Source organism: Cotesia typhae, unplaced genomic scaffold, assembly GCF_013202065.1.
Source record: "Cotesia typhae breed Kobodo isofemale line unplaced genomic scaffold, CoteBio_Ctyphae scaffold_152, whole genome shotgun sequence".
Lineage (NCBI taxonomy): Eukaryota > Metazoa > Arthropoda > Insecta > Hymenoptera > Braconidae > Cotesia > Cotesia typhae.
In genome coordinates, this window is record NW_027423776.1 from 2,064,227 (window position 1) to 2,091,554 (window position 27,328).

At 31.7% G+C, this 27,328-nt stretch overlaps 3 protein-coding genes across 5 annotated transcripts in view; 1 reads left to right on the top strand and 2 right to left on the bottom strand.

Annotated features, from left to right (window-relative positions):
• Nucleotides 1-26,637, top strand: part of LOC141536644 (fatty-acid amide hydrolase 2) — a 53,345-nt gene extending 26,708 nt beyond the window's left edge. Inside the window, exons 2-8 of one of the 2 annotated variants that reach the window (XM_074257299.1) lie at nt 8,289-8,500; nt 8,589-8,792; nt 8,859-9,064; nt 9,178-9,320; nt 9,398-9,576; nt 25,635-26,024; nt 26,085-26,637. In XM_074257299.1, coding sequence (XP_074113400.1) covers nt 8,306-8,500; nt 8,589-8,792; nt 8,859-9,064; nt 9,178-9,320; nt 9,398-9,576; nt 25,635-26,024; nt 26,085-26,354 — 1,587 coding nt within the window. In that variant the 5' untranslated portion in view covers nt 8,289-8,305 and the 3' untranslated portion in view covers nt 26,355-26,637. Of the gene's footprint in view, nt 1-8,288; nt 8,501-8,588; nt 8,793-8,858; nt 9,065-9,177; nt 9,321-9,397; nt 9,577-25,634 lie in introns of both variants that reach the window. The other variant, XM_074257298.1, reaches the window with a different exon arrangement.
• LOC141535852 (uncharacterized) lies at nt 11,962-14,635 on the bottom strand. 2 transcript variants are annotated; one of them, XM_074256009.1, is made up of 4 exons: nt 14,608-14,635; nt 13,742-14,071; nt 13,075-13,335; nt 11,962-12,808 (listed from the first exon to the last, which is right to left on the bottom strand). In XM_074256009.1, the coding sequence occupies exons 3-4, from the start codon at nt 13,105-13,107 to the stop codon at nt 12,416-12,418; spliced, it is 426 nt and encodes a 141-aa protein (XP_074112110.1). In that variant the 5' UTR covers nt 13,108-13,335; nt 13,742-14,071; nt 14,608-14,635; the 3' UTR covers nt 11,962-12,415. The 2 variants fall into 2 exon arrangements, with proteins under 2 accessions (XP_074112110.1, XP_074112111.1); XM_074256010.1 differs by lacking the exon at nt 14,608-14,635 and having other exon boundaries at nt 13,615-13,754.
• On the bottom strand, nt 15,166-17,936 carry LOC141535851 (uncharacterized). Its single transcript, XM_074256008.1, has 6 exons — nt 17,879-17,936; nt 16,731-17,407; nt 16,527-16,657; nt 16,250-16,457; nt 15,822-16,197; nt 15,166-15,359 (listed from the first exon to the last, which is right to left on the bottom strand). Exons 3-6 carry the CDS (start codon nt 16,646-16,648, stop codon nt 15,166-15,168), a joined length of 900 nt encoding a protein of 299 aa, XP_074112109.1. The 5' UTR covers nt 16,649-16,657; nt 16,731-17,407; nt 17,879-17,936.
• Nucleotides 26,638-27,328: the final 691 nt, after the last annotated feature.

A 27,328-nucleotide genomic window follows, 5' to 3' on the forward strand; every position in this document is an offset into this window, starting at 1 on the left:
GTAAACATATTGGAGGTAACAGAAACTAAATATTTAGGTATTATTATCGATAAGAATCTTACATTTAATGGGCATCTATGTAGTATAACAAAAAAAAATTGCAAAAAAATTGAATATAATGTATAGATTAGATAATTCTATAAGTTGTTACGCGAAAAATACTATGTTTAAAGCTATTGTAAGTCCACATCTAGATTATTGTACAAGTCTATTGATAGACTTTAATAAACAGCAGTTCAATATATTACAAAAAGTACAAAATAGAGCAATGAGGCTGGTCCTAGGTGTAAATAAATACACTAATATTGCAACTATGTTAGAGGCATTAGGATGGATGACTGTGAGACAGCTAATGGTTTATAAATGTTGTATTTTGATACATAAGATGGTTGTGGGTGAAGCTCCTTCTTACCTGGTGGACAAAATAACATTGCTAAGCGATAAGCATCCATATAACACGAGACAAACATCATTAATAGACATAAGGCACTCTAGGACACAGTCTGCAAAGAATAGCTTGATGCATCGTGGTTTTAATTTATACAATAAATTGCCAGTTAACATTAAAAATGAAAAAAGATTGAAAATATTCAAAATTGAACTAAAAAACTATGTAAAAGAAAAGTACTAATGTATATTTAGTGTATGTTGTAAATATGATAGCAAATTTGCTAACAATAAATTATTATTATTATTATTTATATTGTTTTGTAACATACTTTATGTAATACGCTTTATTGAAGTAATATAAATAATCCGAATAATTACAGATATATGTTTGTTTCTCTTATCATTTTAGCAGATGCGTTCATTTACCCTTTTTTTCTATTCGATATATATCATAATTATCGTTCGTAAGGAGTAAACTCTAATCGTGCGTCGTAGCTGACACACACACACTTTTTTTTTCTTTTTTGAGAACTAGCGAGAATTTCCAGCGGCTCTGAGAATTTCTTATCGAAAGGGAGGTACCGAAGATACCGGAAGCTTGACTACCAAGACATTTTCTCCGACAAATCTCGCGGAAAACGCTTAAAAACATTTTATATCATCAGTTATTATGAAGGGAGCCATAAAAGAAATAGAAAGCTCGACTACCAAGACGTCTTCTCCGACAGCTCTCTAATTAAACATCTCATAAATTAATTTTCACGTAACTTTAAAAATTTCTTAAACTAACAAATTATAGCAAGAAAAATTTATTTTAAAAATTCCATCTTTAAAAGTTTTAAGAAATTGTAAATGATATTTTTTGAAAATATTTTTCTAGACGTTGTTTATTTTTAAAGAAAAGTAACAAAATTTTCAAGTGCCTACTAATTTCAGTGTCATCATTATTTATACTACTATCATTGAGGCGCACAGCAGCCTATCGGATTCGGCCCTTGCGTCCAAAATGCATTGGACCGGGTTCGAGTCCGGCGTACACCAATGAATATTTTCAAAATTTAAGTGTATTATTCTGCTGAGCCCAAAAAAGTTAAAAACGAGTTCCAATCTCAAAAGTTCCCCCCTAGTAAGTCGCTCATGACCTTAGTAGTTTCTGCGACTTTAAATAAAAAAAAAAAAACAAAAAACTACTATCATTAATTATTACTAATAATTTCATTTATAGGAGTACATTTAGTACTAGACGACGTAGAAATGCATCAAGCAGCTCTTACTGAACCAATGTCATGTATAGTCCATAGTTGGGACACAATAAGCCCTATAAACCTACGGAGATGTCTCGGTAGTCAAGCTTCTTATTTCTTTTATAGCTCCCTAGATGATAATTCATGATTTAAAATATATCATAGCGTTTTCCGCAAGAACCGCCGGAGAAGATGTCTTGGTAGTTGAGCTTCTGGTTTGCTAGATACCTCACTACATGATAACTGATGATTTTAAATTTGTTATAGCGTTTTCCGCGAGATTTGTTGGAGAAGATCCTTGGTAGTTAAACTTCCGGTATGCTCGATACCTTTGGTAAAGAAATTCTTAGGGCCGCTGGAAATTCTCGCTAATTCTTAAAAAAAAAAAAAAAAAAAAAAAAAATTATTTATTTGAGGGATTTCCATTTTTAAATATTTCCGTTTTTAGAGATTTCCATTTTTAGAGATATATTTTGAGAAATTTCTATTTGGGAAGATTTACAAATTTACTGTTTTTCTTTTTATTGATAACCATTTATGTGAATTTCAATTTTTTTGAGTTTTCGAAAATATTGAATTCCATTTCTGCGAAATTTGAAAAAACCGTTCGGCCGTTTATTCATATGTATATCAATAAACAATTTTTTTTTTATTAATTGCCGTAAATACTACAGTACAAACGCAAGCTTTTCCGAAAATGACACTATCCATAAGGTGAGAATTACTTTTATTCAACCGGAATATTGAAAAGATATCCATTTACATAAATAACTTTTTCTCACCTCTGGGCGGAAAGCGTCAATTTTCCTCCCACTGCGATAAACGAAAATACCGCTTTCCGCCTCCGTCGAGGAGAAAAATAGTATACTGAAACGGGATGCCGTTTGCTCGTTGGTCGCCCCTTTTATTTATTTAAGGACGCCACTGGATTTTTGGACTCAGTATCCAGAACTGGACCAGAATATGGAGTTATAGGTCAGGGTCGTGAGAGATTGCTGAAAGGAACCAAAATTTAAACACAGAAAATTCGTTTTACAAAATTATATATTTATCCATACCTTTTTACAATTGAAATAAAGGCCAATATAACAATATATAAAAATTTGCAGGATAAACACATTCACACACAACTCACATACGGTTATATTTCGCGCTGTCTAGCTGACCCTTATGTCACTGTAGTGCCCGCTATCCACTAGACCCTTACGCTACTCTATCGACTTCGCACTGTCCACTGGACACTCATGCTACTCTATCTTAGTTCACGCTGTCCCACGGACCCTCACGTCACTGTGCTGGATCCTCACGTTACTACACATGCTGTCCACACAGCGCACGCTGTCCCACGGACCCTCACGTTACTCTAAAAGATCTACCCCGAAGCCAGAGGAGTATACCATGAAACCGAGGTAGACTCTTTACGCACACACAACTACACTATTAGTAAATTCCGTAATTACAAAATACAATAAATGATTTCCCATTAATAAAATAATTTCAATTCTTATTTCTTAATTATCGTTTCTTAATTCCTATTTTCATTTTTCCGATTTCCTAATTATAATTTTCCTAATTACTAAATTAATGCCGTGTTCTTAATATCACAACAATAATTATTTAATCCTAAGAGTTCTTTGTATCTTGAATTAATCCCATTTTCCAAATCCAAGATTTTATTAAATAAATTGTAATCCATTTATTTTCGTCCAAGTTAATTTATTCCGATATTCGAGTAACTTTAAGTATTGTGTAAATTATTTTCATTTATTTCAAGCCATTTTATTTAATCTATTTTAAACTGTATACTTTTACTAAAAATATTTTCCTTGTAAATGTAAAATATGTGATGACAAAAGTATTTCCAGTGTAAGCCGAGAAAACTTAGTTTTGACCTTGAGAAGGTTTTATACTGAGTTGTAGCGTGTAAGAAAATGGTTGACTATCTCTCTCGGTTTTGCGTCCTTGTCGCACAACTTTTGATGATTTCTTTTTCAAACGAAATTTACAAATATTTCATTCTTTACTTTTGATTAATTAATTTAAACAAACATTTTAACAAATATTATCTGATCCTAATTTTTACTGTTGTTTTATTTTATGCACTTCAAATTTATTCCAAATTATTTATTGAATTATTTCCTGCTTTTAATTTAATTTTAATTCTGCTGAATTTTACAAAAACTTATTACTGAGATATTTTAATAGATTAATTTTAGTGTTGATTAAATTTTGTCTTAAATAATTTTAATTTCGATCTACTCAATTTTAATTTTACTGGCTTAAGCCAAATCATTAATGTTGGAGTTAGTGTAATACATACACACACACTGTCACACATCGGGCTACGGCACATACTGTTCGCGTCGCTTGGACACCGGTAGCTTAGGTGATTCATGCACATGGGTCATCCATTCATATATCAAAAAAAAAAAATATATACCTATTCGCCTCGTGTAAATGTAAAGCAAGAATATATCTTTTGCTATTTGTTAATTAACTCTCATCTTATTATTTTATATTCACTAAACCCTTCCTAACTCCTACAATTAATTGCTTGATTACTAATAATTATCATTTTACACACGACATGAGAGTCTGAAATTAATAACCCGAAATATGTTCCTAGTTCAACAGATTCGGTAGAATCTGGCGCCAAGTTCCGTTCTCAAGCCAGACTATCGAGTGTGTATATACCGTAAGCAGAATCGTTTTTTGAGGTTACAAGTTTTTTTCAAATTTAATTTGATTTTTTTTTATATGATATTTTATAATAGTAGTTCATGCTTTTTATTACGTGTATTATAAATACGTTCCAAAATTGTTTCTTTTAATTTTTAAATTTACAAAAATTTTTTTTTAATTTTCGAAAATTATATACAACCATATCGGTTACTTGGATTTTTTAATTTTTTATTTTATATCTTTTTGTAAAGAAATAAAATTTTTTTTTTTTTAATAGTTTATGAACGTGGACTTGGCACGATTTTTTTTACAGTGAAACTGTTTTTGTTCGGATATTATTATCCCAGATAGGCCTGTGTGAAAAATAAGTAACCTGACTAAGACAAATCATTTTTCCTAAACAAATTAATTAATAACCCGAAATAGGTCCTGGTATTATTAATTAACTGTTTTATAATTTTTCTAATCTTAATTCTAAATTAAATTTTAATTCATAAAATTCGTGATTGTGACCGAACGCGAAATGGCGATCACCTTCAGTCGACATAAGGCCTGGCTGACGGCGCGAACCCGCGAAATTAATCAGACATGATAATTGTACTTGGAGTTAATTTTCCTTTCCTTAGTTTTTTATCAGCAATTCCTCTTGTCGCTGCACTCCTTGTTTAATTTTTCTGCGTACAATTGTCCTCGGTGAGATTCTCAATTTTGCGGCCATGTCCCAGATCACCACGTCGCGTTCTATTCTCCTCAGATATTAATTCCCTGTAACAGCAAGCTGGCATTAGAAATGTGTTATAATTCAATCAAATCTAAGCGAGCTGGCATATTGGCCTAGCAGGTATTAAATTTGTCAAGTTTTCATCGCCTCGTTCCACTTAGATCGAGCGAATCAAAAAATAATTACCTGATTCGAACTTTTCACGAGGTGTTGGTTTCGACAGTTCAGTCACAATGATCTTTCCAAAATTTCTTGGTGCGTTTCTTTCTTCCTCTGCTCTCCCCACTCTCACTACACCGACACCTTCACCTTGGGGACTCGCTTACGAGTCTCGAATTATGCCTACGAGGGCTTAAAATCACAGCGCTCTGTGATCCGTCGATAATTAGACAAGTGCGGGTAAAAGGGCTCTTAGCGGGTAACGATCACTCCGTTACAAATCTCAAAATAACTACGAAAAAAAATTTTTTCAAATGTGTTTTTTTTTTAATAACTTTTAAACGGCTCGACCGATCAATTCCAAAAACTAATCAGCTCTTAACATCGAAAAACCAAGTCGATCGCCACCAAGCCGATCAAAATCGGTTGATTCGTTCGTGAGTTACTGTTGATGAAAAAAATCGACTAAAAGTGTTTTTTTCGGATTACACCGAAATTTCCGGTCTAATCAATTTGTGTTTGAAAGTATATCATAGAATTTGAAAAACTGCGTCGAATGCCGCTAACCGCGTGAAAGTCGGTTCATTCATTCAAAAGTTATTGCGGTTTGAAAATTAAAAAAATAGTGATTTATTAAACTTCTATCAAACTTTTGTGCTCAAAGCATTGAAAACCTATCTCTTTTTGAACTTGAAGAGCTTTAACTAACACATAAATTGAATTTTTGAGCTCAAAAACATCATAAGTGAAATTTTAAGCGCCTGGGTATGGAATTGGCGGGAGGTTGCAGGGACGGCTTTAGGGTCAACCGTTTTTCTAATTTGTTTTTATAAAATCAAAAATAATTTGGTCGGACAGTTTTGTATAGATTTAAGACGTTCTTACAGAGAGTTACCTATATATTAAATATTTTTATTTACGCGATATCAAAGTTTAAAATTTTTCTATTAAAATTATTTACTTTTTTTCAATTTTCTTAAATTGTTAAAAAAAACTAAAAACCATTGTAATTAGCAATTTAATTTGCAACCTTAAAGGGACCTGGTGGTCTAGAAGCTTAGAATTACATGAGTTTAAAAAAATTGTTTTTATATCAAAATAACAACACAAAATTTTGAAATTTTATTACTATTTAAGTATACAAGAATGATTCTTAAAAAAAAAATATTATTTCAAGTAATTAAAAATTGCGCTGAAGTCAGTTCCCTCAATAAAAAAAACCTGGGTGGTGCACGATGTTTCAGCTCTTCATTGGGTCTGAAATAACAAGAAAAACGGATTTTTAATTGTTAAAAATATACGTATAGGAATGTAGCGAAATTTTTTAAAAGTTCCGTCATGAAGACCAATACAATAGTTATATTTCTATAAAATCTACGAAAAATAGTGTTTTACGAAACTTTGTGATGTTACATTCTGTGTATTGTTACATTCGCATGTTGTGTGAGTACGGTAATGTACCAGTATTGAGGACTATCGTGTACTGGTAAGTTAGTTGTCTCGAAGATGTCGAGTTGCACTGAAGAAAAGTGACCGATGAAGCGTGTCGCCCGGTCAGTTACCGAAGACTGAACTAAGTTTCAGCCTCTTGAAGCGAGGTGATTACCGCGGAAGAGCGACTGAAATGTCGTTGTCTCAGAGTACGGAAATTTAGCAGGCTCATGCGGTGGCTTGTGAATGATAGGCCTCGATTGCAGTATGCTTAAGAGTAGTCGCGAGCGTTGTTCATGCTCTCAGAGAAGCAGAATTACTGGTCGGTCTAAGGCACTAGCTGTGTAAATGGGGGAATGAATGTGGGAGTAGCGTGAAAGTCAGTTGAGCACATGTAGCATGAATGTAGTGGGGGTACTGTGAGAGGTAGTCTGGCTGGAGTAGTAGATGAATAAGGTGCGTTTTTTGTGGAAGTCCGACTTAAGACCGGACAAAATAACAGTCTTGTTGAGATCTTTGTAAAGGACAGACGTACCGTAGCTGCTAGGCAACGATAAATATGTAGTGTAAAGAGGGAGTTAGTTGCGAGATCTCGTTGAGTAAGCATCGTGCTTGAAAGTAGAGTTAAGCTTTCGTCTTGAAGCTGGCATGCCTCACACCTACTGTTACCGTGGACGAATGGCACGGACCATTATCTTTGTTTCGTATTCATTTGGGACTGCTTTCGCGGTATTTGGGGTATTGATTTAGTTTATTTTTCAACTGAGGAGGTGAAATTTTAGTTTGAGAGTACCGGTTTGTGTGCCAGGTTCCGCTTGAGTCCCGTTTTGTAAGGAAAATATTTTCTCTGAAAGACCAAACCACGACCCTCTTTTCATAACCAGTATAACTGAGCGACACTGAGGTATTCCGTCACCGTTGAGGCCAGTCTTGGTCTTCTAGGAACTTAGAATTAAGTTCTCCTATTCCGGTAACCGATACTGGTGAAACAAAAGTCGGCTGGCGCCTGTTAGAGTTCCTGGAGAAACGAGAGATGGCTGAGATGGACGAAATGTAACGTAGTGAATTATGGGATTATCGTGAACATCTATCACGTGAGGAAAAAATCTACGTTACAACATTTATCAGACTTTAAGCTTGGAGAGCTCAAAATAACACAAAAATTAAATTTTTGAGCTCGAAGAACTTAAAAAGAAAATAAGTGAAATGTTGAGTGCTTAGGTATGGAATTAGCGAGAAGTTCCAGAGATGGCCATTAGGGTCAACCGTTTTCCTAATTTTTTTTTTTTCATTCTAGTTCCTAAGATAGGTATATTTTTAAGGATCCAAAATCCGTTTTTTTTTCTTAATTTCAGACCCATAGAAAAGCTGAAACATCGGGTACCAATCAGCTTCTTTTTTTTGTTAATTACTTGAAAAGCGCCAATTTTAATTATTTGAAATAATTTTTTTTTTTATAATCATTTTCGTATACTTAAATTGTACTAAAATAGTCCTTTAAAATTTGAAAAGTTTTAGTTATTATTTTAATATAAACAAAAATAATTTAACAATTTAAATAACTCATGTAATTCTAAGCTTCTTGACCATCGCTTCTAGACCGCTAAGGGGGTCCCCTTAATGCGAGACTCTTTATCGAAAATAATTAAAATTTTTTTCAGAAAAACAAATACATATAATGAATAAGAATTTTATCAAATATTATGGAAAAATTTTTTTCGTTATTCATCGGATTATTGAATTTTTTGGTCGATGGATCTTTCTTCTTGCGGCACGATTGTCAGGAAGGCCAGAAATACTGCCACCAATCGATGATGGAATTGTTTTAATGCGAAGTGCAAAAGCTCTTTCAATTATGATTCTGTTTAAAAAGGTATGTATTTTTTTATTTTATTTTATTTTATTAACACGATAATATGCAATAGTGAGATAACAAATTATGAATATGAATAATTATGTAGATAAGTTCCGAAACCGTTGTCCAGGCTTGTATTGATCGAATCGAAAAAATTCAGCCGGTTCTAAATTGTGTGGTTGAAAATCGATTTACGGAGGCCTTAAATGAAGCTCGTAAATGTGATCGTATTTTGAAATTTGCCGATCCATCCACTCTTGAACTTATAAAAAAAGAAAAACCTCTGTTTGGGGTACCATTTACAACGAAGGTAACCAGTAAATGTCAGTCACATTATTATAAGTATTTTTATATAAATAAAACATAATTATTTTAGGATTGTATAGGTATTAAAGATATGAAACAAACTGCTGGATTGTATTCACGAAGAAATGTTCAGGCCGAGAAAGATGCAGACGTCATTCAACTATTAAGACAAGCTGGCGCGATTCCAATTGCTACTACTAACGTTTCTGAGTTAGCAATGTGGTGGGAAAGTGCGAATTGTATATACGGAAAAACCAATAATCCATATCATACTTGGTGACGATTTATATATAATACTTGGCACGAATAATCAATTTATTGTAGATTGGATGATTACACTATTTTTTTCAATGGTTTGAAAGTTCTAATAACAAAATCATAATTTTTAGGCACATTGTTGGAGGTTCTTCAGGTGGCGAAGGCTGTCTTCAAGCTGCAGCTGGTGCACCATTCGGTATTGGATCAGATATTGGAGGATCCATCCGAATGCCTTGTTTTTTTAATGGAATATTTGGCCATAAACCATCGAGAGGTTTTTATTAACATAATTGAATGAACTATCGTAATATTTTTTACTTGGAAAATGTGCTAAACTTTTGATACTATTAGGCATTGTATCAAACGTTGGTCAATATCCATCTCCACATACTGAGAAACAAAATCAATTATTAGCAATCGGTCCAATGTGTCGTTACGCAACTGATTTGAAACATGTTTTAAAAGTTATTGCTGGTGATAATGTTTCGAAATTGAATCTTGATGCTACTGTGGATATTTCGAAACTAAAAGTAAGTTTAAAATTCATCATTTATAATTATGAATAGTTCAGTCCTTACGTAATATGTATGACGTACCCATGATGTAAATGTGACGGTTGCATGACATTTGTGACGTTTATATGACGTAATTATGACGTCCTTGTGATATATAACTGATCTCAAAATTAATTACGCGGGAGAAAATTTTTATAAAAAAAATTAGGAATACGGTAGACCCTGAAGGCCATCCGTGCAACTTCCCGCTAATTCCGTACCTAGGTGCATAAAACTGCACTAATGATGTTTTTGAGCTCTTCGAGCTCAAAAATACAATTTATGTGTTATTTTGAGCTCTTCGAGCTTAAAAGTCTGATAGAAGTATCATAGAACAATATTCTTTAAATTTTCAAACCGCACTAACTTTTAAATAAATCAACCGATTTTCACGCGGTTGGCAGTATTTGACACAATTTTTTTAGTTTCATAATAAATCATCAAGTTTGAATTTTGGAGTAATTTGGAGTAATTTCAAAAAAGCACTGGTTTTTTTTTGTTCATGATATTTCTTAAACGAATTGACCAATTTTGACCGGCTTGACGGCGATCGACGTCATTTTTACTGCTAACAGCTGATTAGTTTTTAAAATCGATCAGTGCAGCCGTTGAAAAGTTATTCCAAAAAATGTCGGAGTTATGTTAAAAAAACACTTGTTTCCAAATATTTTATCGATAATATCTCTCAAACCAATCAACCGATTTCCACGTTTTTGGAGGCGATCGCCGCGGTTTTTGAGGCTATGAAATTATTCTACATCATCTAAAACGATCCGAAAAGAAATGACGAAGTTATGTCAAAAAAAAACTTTTTTCGGTTTTCTTTCGTTCACGATATCTCTCGAACGAATCAACCGATTTTTACCGGATTAGCGACGATCAGCTAAGTTTTTCAAGCTTACGGGTGGATTAGTTTTTGAAGTTGATCGATAGAGCCGTTTAAAAAATATTCCAAAAAAACCACTTTCAAAGTGATTTTTTAAAATTTTTTGGAGGTTTTTAAAGATTTCTTAAAATCTATCGGTCCGAATTGGTTAAAATTTTCAGGAACTCTAAGTTTGAGGAAACTCTATAGAACGCCGTTTAGTTCGTTCCGATCAGTTCAGTCATTCAAAAGTTATAAGCGAGTCACATACACATCTCTCTCTCTCTCTCTCTCTCTCTCTCTCTCTCTCTTGACATATAAATTTTCCTTATGTGTTCGCTGTGGATTGAAAAATAATTAAATATAAATTACTCATCATTGAAGAGGTTAAGTTGACAGTGGTTTTAGTGTACAGTGGATTGTTAGCCAAATTAGCGTCAGTTGATGTCAACTCTCACTTGAAGTTTACCAGTTCTGAAAAATATCATCTATTTGATAACTACTCTGTTCATCTACAGTGTGTGCAACAAGGAGGTTTAAGTGACACTATTCATGACTGGCTAATTACCTAGTGATTTACCATTTACTTTACCTTCTATCAGTGATAACTTGTCAGTAAAGTTCTATCAAATTCTTTCTGACCATTTAATTGTTATGACTTGAGAATTTACAAAGCACCAATAATGTGTGTCACGGAGCTTAGATAGAAGGAGCTCGAACGTATAGTATCAGAAGTGTCCACGAAAAGTAGAGAAAATAAAGTTTCATTACAGAGTGCGCTGCTACTGCTGCAATCCAGTTTTTTAATTTAGCGGTTAAGAGTATAAGTATAACGAGAAGTAAGCTATACTTAACCTACAACTCCAATGTTTACAGATTTTCCAATAAATAATTAAGAATTCGAAAATAATATTGAAATAACAAGTTAACGGCACATTTAATTTTTTAACTAAATTGTTACTTTTATAATGACTTAATTATTTTAAAATTTTTGAGTAAATAATAAATTATTTCATATAAAAAACTGAACATATTAAGAGAAGGACCTGTTGAATAGATTTAAAATTATTAAATTTATTTTCTAAAAGAAGCCTTATAATTATAAAATACCAAAAATAGTATTAACGATGAATTCCTTGGTCTGTTTATAATTAGCAGGCATAGAAGTGAAGTATAAAAAAATAATTTCTATAAAGATAAAAAATCAAATAATAAACGTAAACATCTATTAAAAAATATATATTGTTACTTAAATGTTTTTTTTTTTTTACATAAAAACTCTGCATAAAAATAATTAATAACTATAAAAGTTATCATTATAAAATTGTTAAGTTTGACGAACATTTGTAAAAATCTTTTAAAACTCCGATAAGCACAACTTATACTAATTTTGAAATTTTACGTAATTTTTATTTTTAATACTTTTTGCTTATAATTCTTATTAATATGATTAGCTAAGAAATGACCTCTAATAGTTATAAAGTAATTTAATATTTTTTCATCAACGTGAATTGATGTTCTTGGCAACCAACGAAAGGTAGTGATTTTTCTTCTGCGACTTTATCTAAAATACAATTCATCGTATCAAACCTAACTGTCTTTGTCCCAACAACAGTCAATACAATATTTTCCAATTGCTGGATCAAAGAATATAGATTATTACTTGGACGTATACATTGTTCACTCATTAGATCAATGACTCGATCTCTATGAGAAGATTTATCAGACTCTAGACTCGCCAAGCAAAGATGACACCGAGAAAATCGCTGCATTTTTCTGGCAACGTAACCAGCAATATACGACACAACAAACTCGCTTGTACTAACAACATCGTAGTCATGATGTTCATGAGGATCATTAGCCTGTAATCCATCAGCAATAGCAGAATCCAAATTAACATTATTGTTTTCATCTTCACTAGAGTCAACTAAACTCTCAAAAGGTTTTTAGCTACACTCCTTTTTCAAGAAAATTCATAGTCCTTGACTTTGATGAATCATTGGTGGCAGACGTGACGTCAGTGTCATCTTCACTCGTATCAACTAAATTCTCAAAATGACTCACTGCGACGCTTTTTCTTCGGTAAATATCGTCTTCTTCAATAAATCCATTGTCAATTATAGAATCTAATTTCTGTAGCCACTTTGATTTTTTATCTTGAATTAGCATCAGTGATTCTTTTGTCTCCATCAATGATTGCAAAAGTTCAACGGCAGTTACATTTGATCCTTTTGGTGGCGTAACTAAAGAATAGAAGCAGAGTAATCTGAATACTTGTCCAAATATGATAGGATCTGGATGTTCATTACACCCACAAGCACTCCTTACGATCCCAAAAAATTGCTATAAAGTATGAACAAATGAGAAATTTAAAAAATTTATGAAAGCTATAGAGCCGTTTAAAAATATTGATTGAAAAGAATTAAAAATGATGAAATTCAAATTTTTTTCAATAATTTTAATTCTTTTGATTGTATATATAGATATACAGTTTGCATGGAGTGATCACTTTTCAATTCTTTTCAATCAGTTTTTAAACCAGGGAGACTCTATGAGAGTATGATATTTCGAGAAGTGACTGTATACAATTAAATCTTCATTGTACTTACTTCTAACTTGTCTTGATTAAGACGGGCAGTCATTAAATAGTCAAAATTACATTTTTCAGTCAAAAAATCCAATAGTTCAAGTGTCCCTCCTAAAGTAATCTTCAATCCTGTTAGCGTGCTTTTGGTAATAGCGAGAAAAAAATGTTTTTCAATACTGTCATCACTTTCTACATTTTGATTTTTCTTCTTGCGACATTTGTTTTTGTTATCAACAGCTTCAGCTTCCCATTCTCTCAAATATTTGTCAAATTCTTTGATAATCTACAGCGTAAAAATAGAACTATATCAAGAAGTGTTGGTGAATTGGAAAATGTTCATGCAATGAAATAATTTGAAGTGAATGGTTATTACATATGTACATGTGATTATTAATTTTAAATTCATAACGAAAAATGAAATTCATAACAATACATAAGAAAACAGAGCGGCAAAGCATTACTAACTCAAATTATAAGAAATGTTTTGTCTTAGATTTAGTAAAAGATGTATGATGCATAAAATATTAATTATTTTTTTACTAAATATTGGGAATCAACATACTACAAAATTGTTTGTTATTATTTGTTATTGTTATTGCCGAATGAAGAACATGGAGTATCTGAACTGTGAATAGATGTGTGTAGAAGTGTGACTCTCCTCTCTCTTCAATTTTATATTGTTTACTTACTCCTTCTGATAAATATTGTGATGGAGAAAAAAACTTTCGAAGGTATTGATATTCGTTTTATGCGCCGTTAGCTGTGATATACCGATTTCATTTCCACTTGGTCTTTAACTGAAATAATCAATTATTTCTACTTTATTGAAAATAATACAATACCTGTCTCATTGGACATTCGTCATTAGAACGTAAAGCAGATTCAGGAGTGCAAGAACTCATCGCCTTTATCAAATTATCTACTCTTTCCATAAATTTGATAGTGGGTCCACAATCTTGCAGTTCGGTGCAATCGTTTTGCCAAGTCATCATAGCAACTCTTAATGGTTTAGAGAATAACTAAAAGAATAAAAATTGCAATTTCTGTTGAAATTAAATTTTGATTTTTTCAGTGAGGTAGTCGTTCTTCGGAAATAGTAATGTCGGAAAATTCTAAACTTTTGTATACTTAATAAGGATATTGAAATGCACTAACCCTTTAAATTTGAAATTGATTAACTATCCCTAATGCGAGATTATTGCAATTTAAAGAATGACCAAACCGCATATTCTTGTTTTCACGCTGAGTAGACGGTCTGATTGATTTAAAAACAAATATTATACGAATTTATATATTCAAATCCGAAGAAAAAAAAAAACAGGCATTTCCGGCCTCTTAGTTTTCTTCCGAAATTATTATTAAGTTAGTATAGTGAACGTAAATGGAATACCAAATTCGCGATAATTATGAAAAAGCTGAACTACCAATGAATGAATAAAGAGACCAATGGCGGAATCTGTATTTTACAAGGCAACTGTTTCAACTAATATTAATTTTTCATGAAAATAAAAGAATCAGATAAAAAGTTAAAGATTAAAGATTAAAGTTTACTTACTTCTTCCGCTAAACGAACATTCATTTTTGATATCCTTCGGGGTGTATATGTTCAGGTGTTAATTTGTACGAAACTTTCAAGTTAGGTCTATATTGAAGCTCGTGTTGCAATAAAACTTCCCAATGGATTTTTTCACAATCCCATCAGGGGTCTAAAAATGTATTAAGCTATTTAATTACCGTAATGAGAACAATTTTTCATACCAAACATGATATTTTTTCTTACTAAATATTACGCATCGTCAATTTACATACTATTTACAAAATTATAAACATATATATTTGACTTCTTACCCAAAACGAAGGTCCCTCAAGAATTTTGGTTCGGAAACACTTCAGCAAATGAGGAAAGTCTGACATAAACCATAGTTGTCTAGATGTATCATAAGGATGCGTACAACTGAATTTTTGGTCTTCGATACCAAAATTTTCCACGCTCCGCGGTTCCACTGAGCACCATCCGAGGTGACAACATCTACTTGCATTCCAGCTTTCTCTAACTGGATGATGCAGTCTATGATTAATTTATGCAGAACGTCTTTCGTCACTGCACTTTTGCTTAAAAATATCCCAACACTTGGACCCATGTACCACGGAAGGGTTGGTACATAAAAACTAGTGCATGATCAGCTCTCTCGTTTATTAAGTTTTGTGGCGTGTAACTGCTTAAATTGACGAAGCCATTAAACTCCATAGTTTTAGTATTTAATTTTACAGCTTCGCTTAAAGCGATTTCGTCAATTAATAAGGTACCTGCGAAAACACGAAGATGAAAGTTAGTGTAATAAAATGCTTGGAGTACTTGTATTAAAAAATTGTAAGCAAAAGTAATTTATTTCTAATTAAGCTATGTTAATAATGCATTATCTACGTATTAATAAGCATATTAGCAAAAATGATATTAAGCCTATGTAAATTATTCGAAATTTAGTACTACGCAATTTCTTTGTAAATGTAAAAATGACACAATGTGTATCATTGTTGTGTATGTCATAATTGTATTACTGTAACAAATGCTTTTGAAAAATAATAGAAATAAAAAGTGGATAATTTATAACGCTAATAAAGCTCAACAGCTCATATTCACGTATAGTTTAACGTAATGTTTCGAAGAAGCAATTGTTATATTGTCTTTGCATTGATTGTTAGTAACCAACTGTAGAAAAATTGTTAGTATCGCAAAGTTTACCACGTGTCACGTAAAATAAATTATACCCCTTTTGTCATAACTTTCCATTCGCGATGCCTTCAAACGGAGAGTGTCAAATATAGCTTTCGGAAAACCAAAAGCGCTATCTAATTTGTTTATGTATCTGTTTAGTGTGTCCTTACAAGGTAATGGTAATATTTGACGTTCACGCAATTTATCATAAACCGCAGGACCTTTAATTCTAATCATTAGACACTCATATACCCACTCAATAGTATAACGTCGTTGTTTCGAATTTTTGACTTTAGTAGCTTGAAAACAAGCACGAACTGCTTGTTTTTGGGCTTCTGGGAGATCCGCGATTTCTTCTTCAATAACACTATCTTTGATTACAGCACACTGGTGTTTTAATTGTTCCATCTTTTCCTTCAATTGATGATTCTGTAGAACAACAAATAGTATAACAGCAATTACATTATAAAACCAATATTACCTTTTTCTTCAGACGATGTAAATTTTTTTGTTTTACATGCAGTTTACGTTTAATCGTAATGTAACGTTTCGTTATATCGTTGTTTTTTCGTTTTGACGACATTAACAATCTTTTTCGTAAGGATCGACAACTGAAACATCGATTCATTTTCATAAATCTTTTATATTTTTCGGGTGATTGTAAAATACCATCACACCTGGTTGAACACCTACAAAAAAGATAAAATTCGTAATTCATTTTATTCATTACTTCACAAGGAAATGAAGATAATAAAAACCTTCCGTTGTTCACTCCAGCACCACTGCAAAACTGCGATTTTTCAATTTCTTGGAGCATATTAAAAAAATGTATTACTGATGTTAATGAATAATTGTAATTAACAGTCACCCCTGTTTCCATAACAGTTATCTAAATAATAAATGATAAAAATTGAAAGATAAAATTTATATTTCCGGCCGATAATATACTAAAGTCTAAGTACCTGAATAATTAGATTATTACTAATTTTAACTTCTAATTTTAGTTTTTTCAAAAACTATCTATGTAATATAGAATTAAAAGTTTTTGTGGTTCTGATTGTTTTGACCAACACCAATTTTGTGGTAAACCTTGATCTTTCAGTGCTTGCAATATTGTAGTTAACGAAAACGTTCCAGGATTGTCATCAAAAGCTGCAGGACGATAATTTTCTTCGCATAATATTTGCCATTCCAACTCAAGATCTCCAGTATGACTTGTTGTATCTTCAATTATTTCATTTACGATACTTGAACTATACATTTGTTGGCGACAATCGGAAAAATTGTCACTTATGTTGCTGTTCTCTTCCATATGTTTTCCGGCAGAACAGCCAGTATCAAGTTCTTCGTTTATAACCACTTCCTCCGAAACTATTTGCATAGGTAAAGGATTTGTATTTGAAGAATCTAATACACGTGCATCATGGTGGTCTACGATCATATTTGCCTGTACAGGAATTGCACCTGCCTTTAAGTGGAATCTTTCTTTTGGTAAATCAAAAACCTCACCATTTGGCAAGTTTATTCTGTCAAATGTTCTAATGATATCATCATCTTTAAAATGCAATTCACAGACAAAGTTTTTATGAAGAAGATGTTGTGACAATGCCAAGTTCCAATTTTTTAATGCATCGGGACACTAATTTAAGAAAAAAAAATTATATTTCCAACGATTATTCAGATATTAGTACGCATCTATTACGCTGAATCAAAAAAATGTGCAATTTCTCTTTTTTTTTTTTTATACTTTAAAGTTTGAAGTGTTAGCAAAAACAGGGGAAAAATGCTAGCACGGGTAAATGCTAATAGCCACACTCATAGAAATTTGTTTGAAAAAAAAAAAAATTTAAATAAATAAATAACTGTGATGTCTTTAATCAATTATAACTTTTAAAAATTTTATATCTTATTTATCCTCAACTTTCATTCTATTAATTATTGATTATAATTCCCGTAATTTTTGATTTTATAAACTAGTGATTACAAAATAAAACTCGACTCTTTATTGAAAAATCACAGAATATAAATTAATTAACTCTTATTATTACTTAATTTAAATCATATATTATTAACTTATAATAAAATGGATTGAACTTATTGGTTATATTACCTTGGGTACTTGAAATAAAGTCGTTTGACGACGGTTTAATTCAACGTTTCGTTTTCTTTTCAGCAGTTGAGCCACTTAAGCAATTTTTAACTGAACACTTTTTGACCATTTTCTTAAATTATTTTATCAATTATTTTCACACTTTAACAGCACTGTCCAAGCAAACTTAATTTTACATTTGTTTATGTTTACATACTTCATAAAATCTTAACGGCTTTTTGTGACGTCACAGAGATTGTAGTGATCGTTGCGCTACTCTGGTGGTGAAAATAGGTACATGTTATTTGCTGCTGTTTTTGAGGACACATTTTATACCAAATGACCTATGCCGTTCGAGCTCCTTCTATCTAAGCTCCGTGGTGTGTGTACTGAGAAGGTGTAAGCTACACTATAAATAACTGGTTATCTATCTTGTTCTAACTAATAACTTGAAACTTGATATTAAATTGTCTGATCACCTTACAGTAATTTTACTTTCAATCTTCTGGTTATGCCATTGGTGCCTGACACATGTATTAAATGCAAGAGACCTGTTAAATCATCTATTTGTAACACTTGTCAACAGCATTTCCATCCTGGTTGTGCACGAGATTATGTAAAAAACAGGCCGCTGACTGATTGTTGCAGAAAACAATTTAACTATCTCCTGGGAAATTTAGAAACAAAAACAAGACTTGCCTCGATAAAATCTACTAGCTCTAATACCTCTTCAGTTTCCAGTTTCAAATCTGCCAGCTCTTCTCCTCTTGATCATACATTTAAAGCTCGCGGATCTACCTCACTTGTTCGTTTATCAACAGCTCGTGTATCAACCTCATTGAAATCACCTGTCACACCAAATACACCGATATCGATTGGTCCAGACTCAGTGTTTCATTCACCTATCACACCTCCAACAATGGCCCAACTACCTTCAAATTGGTCTGAAAAGTCGCTTGACGATAAGATGACAGCTATGATGGAACAGTTTTTATCATCCAACATGTTGGTAAATAAGAAACTTGAGGAACTTAGTACGCAAATCGCTAACCTCAAAGATTCGCAAGCTGCTACTGTGTCTGACCTTTCGGAAGTTAAGGAAAATATTAAAATAAATGCTGATTCAATTTCGAAATTAAACTTAGACATCAAAAAATTAAAAGAAGACAGTAAAACTAACATGAATATAATGCATAATAAACTAGCTGATCTGAGCAAACTAGTTACTCTTGAAAACAGTGTAGCTTCATCTACTTCATCTCTATTAGGAAGTACTACTGAGTTGGTAATCTCAGGTATTCCTGATTTAGTGGCTGATAAACTATCACCTTCTGAAATTCCGTCCGCTGTTTTAAATGCTCTAGAGTTACCACATTTGGTCAGCGATGTTTTGAGTGTTCGTAAATTTGTAAATAAAGATAGATCTAAACAACATAAGACTACCTATCATTCCTACATTATTGATTTGAAGTCTTCTCGAGTACGTGATTTCATTATAAGTTCGAAACGCAAGTCAAAAATCTTTTGGCTAAAATTGTGTTTCCGGACTATGTTGATCAAAATTCCACATTTGCTATATACGTCAATGAATTTTTATTACCAGAGACACATAAATTACTTTTACAAACTAAAGAAAAGGCTAAGTTAAAAAGATCAAGTATGTCTGGGTGACAAGTGGACAAATTTTTGCTAAAAGAGAAAATGGCTCTGAAATAATTAAAATTAAATGTGTTTCTGATCTCACTAAACTAGATTAACAGTCAACTGATTCAACTAATAGCTCAACTAAAACTGCCTGAAGAGATTGTAAACTCATCTAGTCTTGAAGTGTTCAAAAATAAAATTTTTGACCATTTGTTGAATTTGGATTATTAATTTTGTTATTGTAAAGTGATAAGTTCTCTGATAATTACTGTTAGATTCTAAGTGTTAAATTCTCCAACTTTGTTCTTTTATCAGCTGTTATTTAATTGAATAATTTATTGAGTATGTTAGTTGAATCAGATAAAATAAATATAAATTTTTATATTAGATCTTTATTATAGTTTATGTACTTATATAATTTTTCTATTATTATTGTATTTGTAAATCATATTGTATTTAAAATTGCCATTTGGCTTGTGCCTTGGCATTAATAAACTATCAATCAATCTCTCTCTCTCTCTCTCTTAATCACTGGATCACAACTATTATTGTCATGTATATATCGCAGACCGAAAGGACTCTTTCTTACTGAGTTTTTTGATATCTTTTATAAATTAGCACCGAATTTCAACAATATCATTATAGCTGGAGATTTAAATTGTAACTTGTTAGAATATACTTACACTGCAAATCATCTGAGAGACTTTATAACTGAGGCATCGTTGTATTGTGTACCCTATGGAGCTACATTCCATAAAAATAATTGTGATTCCTGGCTAGATGTAATTTTGCTGGATAGTGCTTCTAAACTAGTCTCCTATGTGAAATCTGATTCTCCATATATTGATGGTCATGATTACTTGTTCTGTCAGTATGATCTGAATAACCCAAAGCCTGCACCAAAGATTATAACTTACAGAATCCTAAGATCATGCGATTATCAAGCCCTATCGACTTCGCTAATGAATTCTTTAAAAGTTGAAAATTCTGTGCTTGAAAATTCTGATCCAAATATTTTACTGTCTATTTTTAAAACTGAAATTCTGTCATCTTTAGATTTGTATGCACCCTTACTTACAAGTAAGGTCTCTCGTCGTAGTAATCCTTGGTTTACTAGAGAGCTGAAGGCTAAGTGTAAAGAACGTGATGAAATCTACAAAAAAGCAAAAAGATGTAAGGATCCAAACTTGATTGCTCTCTTCAGATTAAAAAGAAAGGAATTAAAAATCCAGTTGAATCATGCTCGTGAAGAATACCTCAAAACTGCTCTTTCCAATCTGCCGTATGGTTCAACTGTCTGGAGTAAACTCAAGCACCTTGGCTTAATCAAATCTAATCCCTCGTCACCGCTTAATTTCTTCGATGCTTGTGAATTAAATGAGTATTATGCAAACATAGTTAGGAAACATCAACCGAGTGATGTAAATTTCATAGATAATTTACCTATCGACCATACAAAGAAGGTTGATTGCTCATTTCATTGGACAAAGATTGATATAGTTGATGTTACCAAAGCATTGCATCTCACTCTATCTAAATCAAAAGGGAAGAGCCCTGATGGTCTTGATCTGAGATGGTTGAGAGATCATCTTCCGCAAATCTCAGTCTTTCTCACAGCTTTATTTAACAGATCTCTTGACACCGGTATTTTTCCTGATATTTGGAAGATCGTCTACATAATACCCTTAAACAAGATCACACCACCTAGATCTCCATCAGACACTCGACCGGTTGCAAATTTGTCGCACTTGGCTAAAGCCTTTGAAAGAATTATTGCAAATCAGGTGACATCATATCTGGAAGATAATGAACTTTTGGATCCTTTTCAGTCTGGATTTAGAAAACACCACAGCACGCAAACAGCGTTATTGAAACTCACTGATGATATTCGACAAGCAATGGACAACAGCAAACTTACTGTATTAGTATTGTTCGACTTGAGCAAAGCTTTTGATTATGTAGATTCCAAAAGTATACTGATTGCGCTATTTGAGCTTGGTTGCTCTATGGAAACAATAAATTGGTTCTTCTCTTACTTGTCGGATCGATCTCAGTCAATATTAAACGATCTTGGGACTCCAATTCAACTACTCAAAACGTCATCTGGTGTTCCGCAGGGATCTGTTCTGAGTCCAATCCTATTTCTAATAGTCATGAATTCTGTGGCTCAGCGACTGGTATATTGCAAACATGGATTGTTTGCTGATGACAAATATATATACTCTCACTTCTTTTTCTATCAGCTACATGATGCTATCTGGAGGGTCAACTTGGATGCACAATCAGTCGCTGATTGGGCAAGAGACCATGGATTGGAAGTCAACCTAGCTAAAACAAAGGCTATGATCTTGGGTTCAAATAGTAAGTTGAAAAAGCTTGAGGACTTGGATCTACCACCAATAGTAATAAATGGTGTCATAATACCCTACGTTAATTGTACCAAGTGCTTAGGCATTCAGCTAAGCAGAAATTTGTCATGGAACTACCACGTCACTCAAATAGTTAGTAAAATGAACTCGGCTCTGCATTGCCTCAAAGTTAGGAAAAATATCTTTTCAACTCCTATAAGGAAATTACTAGTATCGGCAACCATTCTACCACTCGTTGACTATTGTTCCGTTGTATTGGTCTACTCAACTTCTGATAACAATTTAAAACTACAACGTGCAATCAACTGCTCTATCAGATTTATTTTTAATCTCAAAAAGATGAGCACATTTCACCTTTCAGACGCGAATTGGGATGGTTGTCTGTGAAGTATCGCCGAATATACTACATGAGCTGTTATTTCTACAAGTTACTCCAAGTTGAAAAACCCAAGTATTTACGAGATCAATTCACAGAAGACACTGATGTTAGACGCTCTAATAGGCTTGCAGCCAAAAAACATTCTACCTTCAAGCTACCTCATTTTGCTACCACCTATATGGAGCATTCCTTTCTAGTCTCTGCGATTCGTCTATGGGAAGAATTGCCTGATGAAATTATAAATTCGAGTAGCAATGAAGTATTCAAAAACAAAGTTTTTGACTATTTACTGAACTTAGACAATTAATATAGTGCAATTACACTTTTGGTGGCTGTCTTTATTTAATAATTAAATAGACTATTATATTGTGAAGTGTGGTAAATTATTTTCTTGAATATTAAAATTTTTATGAGTTGAATTTTTAGTTTAGAATTAGTTTAAAATTAGTTTGAAATTATGAATTAGATTAAATTTATAAAATAAGTATGAAATTGTTACATTATGTACTTGCTCTAATAACTCTTTGATTATGTAAAAATGTATATTTTACTGTTGTACTTGAAATTTTGCAATCTGGCATCTGCCTTGGCATAATAAAACGAAATCAATCAATCAATCAATCTCTCTCTCTCTCTCTCTCTCTCTCTCTCTTTTACATACATACATACGGACAGACATAGTGACAACATCGCAGGGGTAGTCAGGGAAGCTTCCTGTGACATTCAAACGTCGAGATATGATGAAAACGCGATTTTTGCAAAATGGGGTGAAAAAAATAAATTCACGATTTTTGAAAATCTGAGATTATTAGCGGGAAGTTAAAAAGAATGTTCTATTTAAGTAATCTTAAGTTCTATATATAAGTAATCATCAACTTCTATAAGTAATTACAAAATATCCTCTGAAGTAAAAACAATTATATATGATTTATATATAATTATATGTGGTCATATATAATTAAATGTCAATAACAGATAATTACATATAAATGTTATATAATTATATATAAGTATTAGGGTGATTCAAAAAAAAAGAATATTTTTTTTTTCGTTTGGTACTCTGAAAAATAGGTTCCTAGACACCTCTAAGAAAGCCTCTCCAAGCATGAGTTCTTAATTGTAACGGGAAGGTCCTCCTTCTTACAGTTTTCTATTTTTTCTTATTATCAGATAGAAAAATTTATATCTCGCTTCCAACTACTTGAAAAAATATCTTGTTCCTTAGATTTTGTAGGAAATTGAATGCTCTAAAAAAAAGGTCTCTTACGATTTTTTCGTAAACCCAACCGTTTAAAAGATATTAACGGTTAAAGTTTGATTATTTTTGGGAAAATTTTTTATTTCTTATGAATTTTATAACTCAATGAAAAAAATCATTATGAATGATGAAACTCATAGTTTTGTAGGAAATTTACTGCTCTATAAAAATGGTCTCTTATGATTTTTCGATCAAGTTGAGCGTTTACGAGATATTCATCGTCAAACATCAATGCATATCAATTTTTCTAGTTTTTGATCAATAATTCGAAAAATTTCAATTTATTTTGTGAGTTTCAAGGAAATTTAGACAAATTTGAGTTTTTATTATAAAAGCAACTCCTATAGATGTTTTCTGTTCAAAAATTCATTTGAAAGTTTTTATTCTAATAATATTTTTTTAATTTTATCTTTAATAATTTAAAATCTTAATCGCGTTGTCATTTATTATTATGAAATTTGTTCAGTGCGTATTTTTAAATTGTTTTTCACAAAATATACATAAAATTTTCGTTCGAGGGGATTTTTGTTTTGAATTCCATTTCTTCTTCTGTTTGTCTTCTGAAACTAACGCCATCTATGTTTTTACTCTCAACTATCTTCAGTATCTACCCATTTAATACCGTATTTTCAGTGTTCCTAAAACTGATCATCTTGAATACGTAATAAAATAATTCATTTTAAATAAGTCTTATAATCATCACATAAATTTATTTATCATCAATTAACCTACAATGAATAAAGAAATACGTTTTATCGGAATACCTCTACAAAGAATTTCGGAACGTAAGTTACCAAAAGTGAAAGAGGTTATGCGTGTGTTTTTCTACCAACTTAAAATTTTAAAGTATTCAATCAAACAAAGTGCTAAAAATTCAGTTGACCAAGTTATTGAACTGTGGAGAAAAAATTAGATTCCAACTAGTGGAGCTCCTAATGCAGTCAAAAAATTTCTTCGCTATCACAGTCAATGGTTAAAATTACAAAAAAATTTCGATAAAACGTATTTCTTTATTCATTGTAGGTTAATTGATGATAAATAAATTTATGTGATGATTATAAGACTTATTTAAAATGAATTATTTTATTACGTATTCAAGATGATCAGTTTTAGGAACACTGAAAATACGGTATTAAATGGGTAGATACTGAAGATAGTTGAGAGTAAAAACATAGATGGCGTTAGTTTCAGAAGACAAACAGAAGAAGAAATGGAATTCAAAACAAAAATCCCCTCGAACGAAAATTTTATGTATATTTTGTGAAAAACAATTTAAAAATACGCACTGAACAAATTTCATAATAATAAATGACAACGCGATTAAGATTTTAAATTATTAAAGATAAAATTAAAAAAATATTATTAGAATAAAAACTTTCAAATGAATTTTTGAACAGAAAACATCTATAGGAGTTGCTTTTATAATAAAAACTCAAATTTGTCTAAATTTCCTTGAAACTCACAAAATAAATTGAAATTTTTCGAATTATTGATCAAAAACTAGAAAAATTGATATGCATTGATGTTTGACGATGAATATCTCGTAAACGCTCAACTTGATCGAAAAATCATAAGAGACCATTTTTATAGAGCAGTAAATTTCCTACAAAACTATGAGTTTCATCATTCATAATGATTTTTTTCATTGAGTTATAAAATTCATAAGAAATAAAAAATTTTCCCAAAAATAATCAAACTTTAACCGTTAATATCTTTTAAACGGTTGGGTTTACGAAAAAAATCGTAAGAGGCCTTTTTGTAGAGCATTCAATTTCCTACAAAATCTAAGGAACACGATATTTTTTCAAGTAGTTGGAAGCGAGATATAAATTTTTCTATCTGATAATAAGAAAAAATAGAAAACTGTAAGAAGGAGGACCTTCCCGTTACAATTAAGAACTCATGCTTGGAGAGGCTTTCTTAGAGGTGTCTAGGAACCTATTTTTCAGAGTACCAAACGAAAAAAAAAATATTCTTTTTTTTTGAATCACCCTAATAAGTATATGCAATTATATATAAATTTTTTCATCCCTAGGTGTGTAATATACTATTTGACTGTATAATATACTATTTGACTTTTTCAAAATTTTTTAATATACATAATCGTTAATTTATTTTTGGAACTAGTTTTACTATATGGAAGATGATGGGGGTCAACTCTTTGTATCACCTGTTTCTCAAGATATAAGACAGAAAATCAATAAGGTGATTTGGTATTTGAAAACAGGTTACAAAATAAAAGCAGAAAAAGTTGAAATTAAAAAATTAAAAAATAGTCTAGCGATTTGGCTTGCAAATATGGTTTCTCCCATTGGAGAAAATTTTGCTCATGAATTAAGTAATCGACAAGGACGTATAAATATTTGGTGGGAATTCATTAAGTGGATGATGTGCTATAGTTGTCATACATTTATCGCCTTAGTGACCGCAGCATTTGAAAGTTTTGGTATGAAAAGGGACAATGAAAAAAGAGCAAAATTATTAACACAAACTCTTGAACTTCGCGATGAATTTCAAGTAAGTATTTTTGTTGTAACTATCATTTTAACTTTACACCTCTCGTACATAAACTTACAGAATATGCTGGGTTCCGATGGTGTCTTCTTATATCCAACTCATCCAACGCCCGCTCCACTTCACTATGAAACAATATTGAAACCCTTCAATTTTTCTTATACTGCGATCATTAACTGCCTTGGTTTACCGGCAACTGCTTGTCCTTTAGGATTTAGCAATGGTCTTCCAATAGGAATACAAGTTGTGGCAGGTCTCAATCAAGACCACTTGTCGATAGCTGTTGCGGAAGAGTTAGAGCGTATATTTGGTGGATGGGAAAAACCGAAATAGTTTTTTAAAGAACTGTACAAATTATATAAAGAAATTGAATTATTATTATTATCTGTCCATGTACAAGTTTTCCAATGGAAGAGAAAAACACAAAAACTTTCTTTTTTAACACACCAATCTAATATATAAAGATGTATACTAATGTTTGTAAACTACTGAATAATTATTTTCAAAAGTTTAATATACTCGGAGATGTAAATATTTAAAGTCATTTTTTTACAACTGTTCATGAAATTTTTTGATGGATTTTAATAATATTAAAAGACTTATTAAATTAAATATTTTTATCTGTATTACTTTCTATAAATATACAAAATTCCATTCCACTTATGCTTAAATTGGTTTTTGAGGTTTATGTGATGTTATAAAAGCCTGTCAGTTGCTATTTAATAAGTATACACTTTGAGTTCAACTTTCAATTACAATGTATAATGCTAAACAAGTTAGCCGAGCTAATTAGCTAGCTGACTGTTCGGCTTAGCTGGTTAACTTAAATCAGCTAAAGGCTAAGCCGGATAATTCGCTAATTTGATATTAATATTTAATATTTGAAATTTAAATCAAGAATTTAGAATTATTAATATTTTATGACGTATTTATGGTTTTAAATATTGTAAAGGTAAAAGTCGACATACAGTCATTTGCATTTGGTGCCCCAGTTTAAGTACAATATGACGGTTCCTAAAAAATATTTAGTACGTTTATTGACTATAGGTACGTACCATGACATTTTTTCTAAAATTATTTGTTTGTTCATAATTAAAAAAAAATATCTATATACATATAAGCGAAATACCACTAACTCATCACCAGATCTCCGAAACTATTGGACCGATTCATTTAAAATTTGGCATAGGTACTCCTTTTTCACCGTAGACGAGAGATAAGAAGGGATTTTGCGCAATTCCTAGCCAAAATGGATTTTTCGATAACCATCAAGTATGCTACCCCCTCCCCTCCTTCTCATTCTTCCC

Excerpts from the sequence above, each read along its gene's own strand:
- LOC141535852 (XM_074256009.1), bottom strand. The coding sequence starts at position 13,107 with ATGACTGCCCGTCTTAATCAAGACAAGTTAGAA. Across the intron at positions 12,809-13,074 it reads TTAATCAAGACAAGTTAGAA|CAATTTTTTGGGATCGTAAG; the intron begins GTAAGTACAATG and ends CATACTTTATAG.
- LOC141535851 (XM_074256008.1), bottom strand. The coding sequence starts at position 16,648 with ATGGAAACAGGGGTGACTGTTAATTACAATTATTCATTAACATCAGTA. Across the intron at positions 16,198-16,249 it reads TACATCGTCTGAAGAAAAAG|AATCATCAATTGAAGGAAAA; the intron begins GTAATATTGGTT and ends GTTGTTCTACAG. Across the intron at positions 15,360-15,821 it reads GGAAAGTTATGACAAAAGGG|GTACCTTATTAATTGACGAA; the intron begins GTATAATTTATT and ends GTGTTTTCGCAG.